The sequence below is a fragment of the Melanaphis sacchari genome, unplaced genomic scaffold (genome assembly GCF_002803265.2).
Source record: "Melanaphis sacchari strain LSU unplaced genomic scaffold, SCAv2.0 Contig0_pilon_pilon, whole genome shotgun sequence".
Classification (NCBI taxonomy): domain Eukaryota; kingdom Metazoa; phylum Arthropoda; class Insecta; order Hemiptera; family Aphididae; genus Melanaphis; species Melanaphis sacchari.
The window spans coordinates 8565079-8576756 of NW_020270366.1; the positions used below are offsets into that span (position 1 = coordinate 8565079).

Genomic DNA, 11678 nt, shown 5'->3' on the forward strand with positions numbered 1-11678 from the left:
AACATAGCTTTTAATAGAGAATGATATGTTTAAAGAATTAAATTGCAAACATTTAATTGACAAATTTGCTGTTACAAAATGTCGACGTAAACCGATATAATAAATAATTACCATAGTATACAAGTTTAAAGAATGTATTTTGTCATTAATTATTAATACAAATGGTTTAACTATTTAGAAATTATGTTTTAGTAATTAAATAAAATTTGTTTTGCATAATTACTTGATTAATATTTATTTTATAGTAGGTAATTAAATGATAATTCAGTTAGTGCAGTATATTATTTTAGTTATTTAGTGCGGCAACTTTTCACGGAGTCTACACGCAGAAAACATGTAAATACGCTACTATGAGTATAGAATAGTCGATTGTCAATTAATGTATTTGTTAAACTCTCACCACTCTTTCAAATGCACATAAATACATAATATTCTAATATAAGTACACTGTTAAATAGGCATGTAGATAAATTAAAAAAATAATTGATATATAATATTATATATTAATATTATTACATATGTCATTAAATAACATGTGTTTAATGGTATAACTAATTAGCTATAGTTGATATTCACAATACTTACGTAGGTATACCTATAGTACCTATATAAATATTATGTTTGTATAACTGTAGTTTTGTATGCGTTTATAATAAGTTATGACATAAAATAATCGAATAATTATTATAAACAATGTGATTCGTTTAAAAGTAAATATTTATTTTTTAGAAGTGTGTCAACGTAGCAATATTTTATTTTAAATACATACAATTATTACTAAACAACATTATATAAGAGTATCATTTTTTTCTCTAAAAATATGTTTAGTGAATTACCAAAAATGTTGATCTAAATGGTAATGTAAGTATTTGTCATGAAATTAATAGTTTGTATAGTATGTCACTACCTGTATTATAATATATTATTATTTATTACAAATTGTTAAGATCAATAATAATACGTACTCGCCTGGAGTGCCCATTTTTATTCAAGATATGGTTATGTTATCTAGGTTAAATTATGAAAATAATTGCTATATAAGTTTTAAAATTGAATAATAATAAAATTACTGCAAATGAATGACCATCGCCGCAGTAACTTTCAATTATTGACACAATGGCTATACAAAATCTTGATTTTTTTCAATTGAAAAACATCAGGAATATATACAGTTTGACGTAGAGGTGTTTTTAATATTTAATGTTTGACTAATCGTATTACAGCAAGTACTTAAAGTTGATCCATATGTAGTATGTGTATAATTATGACTTATGTGGTATTAAACATAACACACAACAATATAAATAACACACACACTGGTACAGACTCTGTTGAATGATTTTCAACACTCGTTATTAACTGAATTAACTTCATCTTTATGTTTATTGATTAAACTGTTCTAATGATATCATCTTTTAGTTATTAAGTGGCTACACTTTCGATTTCATATAATCTAAATTTTGAAATAGAATATTTTTTTTAAAAATGTTATCTACTGCAAGTATCGAATGTATTTTAGAACCTAAAGGAATCGAGAGATGTATTAGTGATTACAAAAACGTGTTTTATAAAAATATTTTTTATGTCTTTCAGAAGATTAAATAGTGCATTTTAGTGTATAGAAGGACGGACGCTATGATTCGAAGAAACTAATCACTACCACCATAAGAATCGCCCTATATCTGTGTATTTTTAGCTATGTAATTCAAGATATTAAAGTTTATGGTGAAGAATTAGTCTACAGTTCTTCGGCCCGGGTTCATAAAATATTATACTGTATAATCTCGAGTATTTTACGCGGACGCTTTGCGTAGTTGCGTCAGTACTCAATAATAATGATAATGGTTGTAATAATAATAATTATTATTTTTCGCAGATTTCGGGCACGAATAGCGCAGGTTGAATGAAGGCGATCGAGACCCGAGGATAAATATCGTTCTCGGATCCGACAACGATTATAATATTAAAAACTCTTACGTCAAAATCGCTGTCCGACTACATTATCGCAACTCTGCGTACACGTATGCGTAATATTTAATACGTATACACGCGCTCGGGTACAAAATTATAGAGGAAACGACGCTCGGAGGAATGATTACTGTTTCGCATCATCGTGTTCAATGTATAATATTATCATTGATCAACGACCATATTAATATATAACATTATAGGAGGTATACATACGCATAGCTGGTACCCATACATAATATTATAATAACATTAATAACGTATGCAATCATAGCGCGCCAGGCAGTCGTGTTGACCAGGTAGATAGTTACGACGTCGACGCACTGCCCTTTTTTTTTTTTTTTTTTCGAATCCTCGCGTACGGAATTCTATGCGTACGAAAATAATGATATTGATTATCGCTCATACTATTTTTAATTGTCGATGGGCATTATTATTACCTATAGCGTATAATTGTTTTATGTACCTACTACTACACGTCATACGACGACTTCGGCTGTGCGTCAGGACCGTGGAGCAGTTTCGATCCGCGCAACCACCACGTCGTGCCCTGTGGTGTGTGCAACCGAATTATGAGTATTGCGAAACGTACGTCGTAAACACAATAATAATAATATGTCTGCGTATAGTGTTATTGCGTGAACTGTCATTATTTTTTCGTGCGAGCCGGCCGGTTATTATGGTATACCCGTGATACGGCCACGGCACATCCGCATAATATCGTATACCAAGTGGTGTTGTTTCGATATATCATATACGACAGATACCACAACAATAATGTGTTATTACCTAGCCATAAATACCTATTATTATTATGCTTGCAAACAGGAAAAATTCGTTTTTTGAGCATTTTTTATATGCCATTATTAAATTCTTGCTCACGCTGGAATTGAAATATAAATAATACAATCTACAGTTGCCAGGTACACTGCGCTATATATTATTCACAGGATGTAAAATATTATGTAGGTATATGTATATATAACATGACCGCAAATCTGTTGTCTGTACACTAATAATAATAATAATAATATGACTAATACGAATATTATTATTATAATTATTACGGTTGGCGATGCGCTGCAGTGTAACAAGTGGTTACTATGCCGTAATACTTGTAAAGTTAATGAAAATAATATACCAACATCGGAGAACAGTGGTTAATTTATTTTTTATTTTTTACTAATTGCTTTGTTGCCGTCTATTTTTTTCACCATAAGTCGTTATGTGGTGTCATTTGGTATTCCATCTTAGCTGATAGTTATAAAACAATATTACGCAATATCCATTAAGGTCCATGGGCCTCGCGTATAAATTATTAAATATCGCTTGCGTACAAGAGACTTGCGATGGTGATTCGGGCGACACGTAATATAGTAGGTATACTGTAAATACGACAGTAAGTACCTATTGACTAGCATATAACTGCGGTTCGTATATTCGTTTTGAACTAGAAATATTCATATCGAAGCGAATAAATTAATTACAATTACTGAATTATGTACAGCAATCAAACGGTTTGGTAAAAGAGTATATATCTATTGTTCTTATATTCTCAAATATAATTATTAAAAATAGGAAATGCATATCTGGAGTATGTGGTCAGAAATTCTACTGTACAGAAAGGAAATGACATATTTATAGACTATAGTTCAGGGGTCGGAAACTTAACTTTCCTCTTCTCTCACCTAAAATATATACTGTAATACTATTGTCTATTGTATATTATATTTAGTTAATTTATATTGTAATATTTAATCTAATTTATTTAATATAATTTTATTACCTTTATTTAATAATAAAAATAAAGCTGTGGCAAAATACTGCTAGGTTATTGTAATAAAATAAATATAAATATATTTATGGCATTTTTGCTAAAATCTAACTTAATTGTTTTTATACCTACATGTTATGCTTGCGTATTTTTGGTTGGAGTCGAAAAGAATGACGATTGACATACTTCGCAAATGTAGCGATTAATGTAACCCGCGATTATGACGCGTGCATCGTATATAATGTAATGATATTGTAACTGCGTCCATTTGTAATGGTTTTGTAATTTTACTAATGACTTCTAACATAATTATGATAACTAAGAAAAGAAATATTTGTGATGAATACTTTATAATTATTTTTGTGTTAATTAGTATTTTTTTTTTTAGTTGAGAATAAAAGTAAACCCTCATGCCTAGTTTGTAAAAAAACAAATTCAGTTTTGAAAGAATATCACATAAAACGATATTATGATTCTGAGCATAAATCTACTATTAAAAATATCATTGGTGTTTTAAAAAAAATATATATCATTTTAAATCTTTATTAAAAAGTTGTTATATAATTTGTTGATATTTTTAAAAAACAAATTAATCAAAATAATTCAATAGCATGAACTAGAATAAATAGATATGTAATTGTTGAAATTATATCAAAAAATAATCATCTTTTCATTGATGCTGAATTCATTTAAAAATTCATGTTTTCTATTGTTATCTGTTGATAAAATTTGTTCGAATAAAAAAAAATTGAGACATAAGTCTTTTTTCTAATACTGAAAAATAAAAAAATAATAAAATAATGCAGTAATTCAAAGACCAAATTATTATTTTTAATTATTTTTACTCGCAACGGATGAAAGTACAGACATAGATACGTGATACAGTACTACTTTAAATTTTTATTTCTGAGATTGATGGTAATTTTAATGTTTATGAAGTACCAGATGATCTATGTAATTTAAAAAATAGGTACTACCACAGGAAAAAATTTCTTCAGAAGTATTGATAATTGATAAATCAATAATCAATTTAGGATTAGAATGGAAAAAATTAGTAAACATGAAAATAAGTAGTGGAAAATACAAGAGTAGGTAACTCAAATAAAGGTATAGTAAGAAGAATTAAGAAAAGAATATAGGAAAACGATTATAAAATTCTGATAAACTATTACTGTATAATTCACCAAAAGCATTATATTGTAAAGTTTTCGTGTGGAAAGAAGTTTTATGTGTTGTAATTTCTTCAATACATTTTATTCAAAAGAATGGTTATTTGAGTCATTATCAATTTCAACAAATTTTTATTGAAATTGAATCGAAATATGGAAACGTTATACATTTAAAAAAAAATCAGGCGGTTGAATAGATTATAGCAAAACTTAAATGGTTTTTAAATTTACGATTAATAAAGTAATATTTCTAAATGAAAAAGATAAAATTATTTCAGAATCCTTTATAATCAACAATAATTTACAAACGGAAATTATTGAATTTCAAAATTAAGAGGTTCTTAAAAATTCTTTTCGGGAATAGCTTTAATTTAATCTTAAATCTCAATATTATAGTTGCCTTTCTGTATTTACATTTAAGGGAATCAGGCAATCTGTATAAAAAACGATAGCAACGTTTACAATTACATATGTATGTGAGCAGATATTTTAAATTGTAAATTATAGGAAAAATAAACACCCTTCACAATTTAGCAATGAACATTTAAACTCGACATTTACGAATCTCAACTACAAGTTTGCAAGCTGATATTGAAAAATTAACGAATACCTTACAATTACAAAAATTGCATTAATTTAAAATTTTAATTTTTTAATATTTGATTGAATTTTTAATTTTTTCGTAAAAGTTTTTTTTTATACTTAAAAACCTATATTTTTTTTAAAAAGTTATAAATAAGTCATAGCTTATAAACATAGTTTATTTTAGTCACAAAATTATCATTATCACCTAATAATATATATAATGTGTACAATTTGTCTTTCTAATTAATACGATCCTCGACGGAAAGTTGAAAAAAATATGACTCACATGGTTAAACAGGTTGACAACCCCTTTATAGGAATCAATATTATTCTACGCGGTACAATGTAATTCGTCAAATCATCAAAAGGTTCTAAGTAAATGACCTATTAAGTGTATAAGGTGAATTAACTCTTGTTTAAACAGTAATTATATGTTTAGAATACCTATACACTATACAGCTATACCTTATATTATGTAAATACTAAATACGTATGCTCTTTACATGACCTTTTAATTTTTATTATACCTAATTCACGTCACGTGTGTTTAAGACTAATAATAATTGATATTATAGAAATTATTACATTTTGCATGTTGATGATTAGAATTAGGTATTGGTGGTTTTGGACCTAGTCAGAGTTTCCACCCTTCGTATATTATATATTTATAAATGTAATGATGGTACACGAATCTTGTATGCTGTTTATAAAAAAGTATTTACAAAAAATGATTACTAATCGTATCAATCTATAAGCATCATGTTTGACAACACCGTTTCTGATACCACAGGTATTATTTAACATTTGATTAATTTTACCAATTAGATTTGGTTTTCAATGATTTTTAAAAGTATTTTTTATTTTACGACCTCAAATTTTATCCACAGCGTTTAACTTTATATAAAAATATTAATTTTGAAATAATTCATGAGTTTTTAAAAACTGAACACAAGTTTTGTTAAAAACAATAGTAATTAGTGAGTATACCTGAATTATAACAAATAGGCACACATTTTCTTCTTTTGACCTCTCTATCTATTGGATTGTATATATATAATGTAATATAATATATATTTAAATATAAATAATATAATAAATGCATCTATTACTTACCGCAAAAAGGCATTCTACTTATAGATATTCTAACGGAGACGTCCACAGTACCTAAATGTTCTAAATCCTTAACGTAGTCCTAATTTTTTTAGTCTTGTGTAATATATTGATGTTTACCCAACTGCCTTGGACAAATAATAATGCGGACGCCGATAAATATCGTTAAAATAATAGTTTATTCAATGGGGTCAACAACCAATTACCTACTACATGAATAACGTGATATCTAATTAATATATATGTACATATATAATGGAAGAGTCCTATTAGAGACGTCATTTTTTGAATGGATAATTAACTTGAGAAAATTTCGTGCAGAGTATATTGTATTCCGAAGTTTCAGTCGTAGAAAAATTTTATTCACATTTATTTTATGGTACTCGCTTCGGTTTTTTTTCTCACTAAGAATCAATTCTGACGCACAGGATTTCCCGTCGTATTAAATTTAAGAATATCGCAAATACCGCTGAAATGACTAGACAACTATCGGTTAAATATTTGATTTCAATATCTTGTAAATTGTAATATACAATATAAATATAGATACCTAAATAAATAGTTAACATCGTCAGTCATATCTCAGGACATATGTAGAGTCAAGACTATACTTAATATTTCATGACTTGATGTATTAAATTATCGTTTATCATACTATACTACGCAGGAAGTTAATTTCAGAATTTGTGTTCAACAAATAAATAGGGCTATTTGATGTAGCACTTGTAACGCTTCGATGTACACCCAAGACCCAACTATCTACAAATTGTTTTTGCATACTTGGGAAGTTAGGTACCAATGTAACATATAATACTTACCTAGTGACTTAAACACATTATTACTTACGTATATGCACCATATAAGCATATCATGTTGACTTATATTATTAACTATTATGTTGTACTACGTTAATTCTGAGAAATATTTCTTTTCAAGTGCCTAGCGCCAATATCATTTTCAACAGTTGATTTGTATGAAACTGATTTTCAGACCGATATTGAACAGTGTAAAATGTCTACATAACCGTGGTTCACCTATCATCCAAGCATAGGCGTTACTAGACCTTAAAGTTAGGGGGGCTTCAGCCCTAGAATTTTTATTATAAGTAAATTAAGTGGAAGGCTCTACCCCCCATACCCCCATACCCCCACCCCACCAAACACCTTACATTCATTGATTATACATATAATATGAATGTAAATTAATATTTAATTATAAAACAAATAATAAACCAAGTGGTATTAACATATTATTAAGTTTTATTTTAGATATAAAGAATTTAACGATTTTTAGTTTATTGACAACTTCTTAGTAGGGAGTATTTGTGTAGTAAAAATTACACAACATGATACGTCTTACACAGGATCATTACATACAATAATATAGTTTAAATTAATATTTTTCCAAGATATTAAATTTAAAAAAATAAAACGATATTTTAAATTTAAGTTTAAAAATGTTACTAATATTGGCGGGAGTGTGGGACTAGGAATTATGACAGGAGGGCTAAAAATTATGTTGGGGGGACTAAGCCCCCCCCAAGTCCCCTCCTAGTTACGCCTATGCATCCAAGATATATATTTTGATACAAATATAAATTATTATCATTTAATTTTTAGATTTTGAGTAAAGCATTAAAAGTATTAATTTTATAGTATGTTTTATTTTATTTATGTGTTTGAATCTGAAAACACTTTCAATAGTAGAAAAAATGCTCTATTTTTCATTTCGTTAAATGTTGATTAAAATGTTTTTGTTTGACTAAGAAATTTGAAAATCTAATACAATTTTTCTCATAAGTTTGTATTAAAGCTTTATATAAATATTAAAGATATGTAGACATGATTTATTTTATAATCAATCTTATAATTATACAATTTATTGAAATCGCGAACATTTGGAATAAATTAATATTATTGAAGTTAAAAATTTATAAAGTGTTCAATAGTTAAAACTTAAAATTTAATTTAAGGTTTTTCATAAGAAGATCATACTGAAAATCAAAAAAATCTAAAATATATAAGTACACTAAAATTTTTTTTTATAGACATTTTAGGTTAAAAATTGGATATTTATTTAAACGAAGAATAACATTATAGATTCTATTAGATGACAATAACTCAAAGGTCAAAGAATTCAAAAATATTTTTAAAAAACGTGTAAAAATACAATTATTTTATCCTTTTGGTATGCATTTTATAGGATTTGTTTTGAAACCGAAGTAATTTTTTTTTTTAGTCATAAAATAAAAGAACGTATTTTGAAGGTTCATGTTGTACGACTTATACAATCGTTTAAAAACGATAATAATTGTAATCATATAATTTATTTTCATGTGGAGGTATCTATTACCGGTATCTACGTTAGAAATCCGCCTTGCTGCTTACAATAATAGTTAAGGACGCTGATCGTTTGTAATCAATTTTTAAGGTCAGACTCATCACTTATCCTGCAGTTATCCGATACTATAAGCTTTCGTCTTGTTGTTTAACGAAAAGTGAAATAACGTTTTAAAACAATCTTATTGTTATCATTAACAATCAAAAAAAAAAAAACAAACAAACAAAAGAATTGGATAAAGCATGAAATAAATAAATAATTATCAACTATGGACTAGTAATAATATCTACATTACGAATATAAACAACGATAATTAGGTAATGTTAAGGTGTACCCAGTACCCGATTCATGGACGAATCCCCGTAATACATTTCCCCGTTAGACATTTCCCCGTTACACTTTCCCCGTCCAGCGATTTTCCCCGTTAGACATTTCTTCGTCAAAAGAAGGATATACAGGGTGATTTTTTTATCAAACAACACTCATTATTTCCAAAAGTATTCATTTTTATTATTATAAAGAACTTCTAAATTTGGAAAACAATTTACGGCCAGCAAGTGTTATGGTTGATTTTGAACAAGCGCTTTTAGGTGCGATTGCAGACGTTTTCAAGGACATCCGAATAAGAGGCTGCTTTTTTCATTTTGGACAATGCATATGGAGAAAAATACAGTGTATCCCTGAAATACGAGAAAAATATATTTCAAATGCTGACTTTGCCTTAAATGTAAAACAGCTAATGGCTTTAGCATTTGTACCGATACCTGACGTTGAAAAAAAATTTGACGAGTTAATGTCCCAAAGTTTTTTTGTAGAAAATGAAGAACTATTGTTTCCATTGACAGACTACTTTGAAGATACATGGATCGGCAGACCAAATAGACGTAGAACTCGACGCCCACCTACATTTAGTTTAGCACTGCGGAATCAATACGACGTAACACTTGCAGATTTGCCAAAAACAAACAACTCCGTCGAAGGATGGCACAGAGCATTTTCGTCATTGTTAGGTGCATCTCATCCAACAATATGGCGATTAATAGACGTAATAAAAAAAGAACAAGGGTTAACGGAAATAAAAATCAATCAATTAATAGCAGGGCAAGAACAGGTAGCTAAAAAGAAAAAATATACGAAGACAACCACACGGATTAAAAAAATTGTAAATTCTTACCATGAACGTAATTTAAATGAATATTTAATTGGAATTGCTCATAATTTACAAATATAAGGTATTAATTTTTATTATAATTATTGCTCAAAATTTTTATTATTATTTATATATTTATTATTATTATTATTATTAAATAACATTTTACAAATTATTTTATGTATCTGTAATAATGTAATAACGTATACCAGTAGCATTCATTTTTATTATAATTATTGCTCAACATTTTTATTATTATTTATATATTTTTTATTATTATTATTAAATAACATTTTACAAATTATTTTATGTGTCTGTAATAACGTATACCAATAGCATTATTTTTTATTATAATTATTTCTCAAAATTTTTATTATTATTAATATTATTATTTATATACTTTTATTATTATTATTAATTAACAACATTTTACAAATTACGGGGACGGGGAAATGTCGCACGGGAAAACGTATTAGACGGAAAAATATTTTACGGGGAAGTGTTTACGGGGAAATGTTCGACGGTGAAATGGGGACGGGGAAATGACCCGTTACCTACCTATTATACTAATATTCAGCGCCAGCATACTATTAATATTTAATTTTGATTTTGATGCCGTTTTCTTATAAACTTTTATGGATGTAGGTTATTTAAAAAATCTATAATCATTCTAAATATAGTCATACTTTTCATCGTTTGTGCTAGTTTTCGACAATCATCTGCTTGATTGAAATTGAAGTATATAGGTACCTATGTAGGTACATTTAACAAACATTATTAATATTAATAAAAATATATTTTGTATTGCTTTTGGTGAAATACCAAGTTGGTACCTAATATACGTTTATAATATAAATTCAGAATATCATGGGTATACCTACCCATGAAGATCTGTAGTAATTTTAATACAGCTATTAAGTACTATAGGCAGTGGGTAAGATATAATACATACGTTACAGCCTTATAGGATATCGTATAATGTAATCATACAAATCAGTGCAGCACGTGCATTTGAGGTTGCATTTGTTTTTTCCAATATGTCTAATATAGTACAATAATATAAAATTCAGCGCGCATAATACATAAATATTGGCGAGGAATTTGTCAAATAATTGCAATACGCACAAAACACGATGATAGATGTATTTCCTAGGTATTTACGAGAGATTACAAAAAAAAAATTTAAAAACTATCAGTTGTCACTTTCTATTTAGTTTTATGTCTTGTTAAATGTATTTAGAATATCATGACTATGTATAATTATTATAACTCAAGAAGTATATTACAGGTTGGTTAGGTTAGGTCAAACCTAACTCATTTTATTAAAAGTTGCATATCATAATGTTTGTATTAAAATGTATAATTATCACTATTTAAATTTGATATAGACGCGGTGTAAGTACTATTTGTAAGATTGTAGTTGGTGTAATGGCACTGGATCAAGTAGGTAACTGTGATTCAAGTGTATTTTTTGTTTGTTTAAATATTATTTGTTTTATACTCACTTGAATAAGTTTTTCACTGTTCCACAAAATGAAGGATAAGGAAATTTAGGAAATAAAATGTATGCATTACAAAATAA

General features: G+C 27.5%; 1 protein-coding gene and 1 long non-coding RNA gene across 2 annotated transcripts; both read left to right on the forward strand.

Annotated features, from left to right (window-relative positions):
• Window positions 1-802: 802 nt before the first annotated feature.
• On the forward strand, window positions 803-3666 carry LOC112596268. The gene is made up of 3 exons (XR_003114753.1): window positions 803-861; window positions 1594-1757; window positions 1877-3666. It is a non-coding gene; the product is annotated as an uncharacterized LOC112596268 (long non-coding RNA).
• Window positions 3667-9508: 5842 nt separating this feature from the next.
• On the forward strand, window positions 9509-11508 carry LOC112599058. The gene is made up of 2 exons (XM_025345777.1): window positions 9509-10057; window positions 11485-11508. Exons 1-2 carry the CDS (start codon window positions 9509-9511, stop codon window positions 11506-11508), a joined length of 573 nt encoding a protein of 190 aa, XP_025201562.1.
• Window positions 11509-11678: the final 170 nt, after the last annotated feature.

Bases quoted from the DNA above. Each gene is read 5' to 3' on its own strand.
- LOC112599058 (XM_025345777.1), top strand. From the start codon at position 9,509: ATGGTTGATTTTGAACAAGCGCTTTTAGGTGCGATTGCAGACGTTTTC. The intron at 10,058-11,484 runs GTAGCTAAAAAG...AATTTGATATAG, and splicing joins TAATAGCAGGGCAAGAACAG to ACGCGGTGTAAGTACTATTT.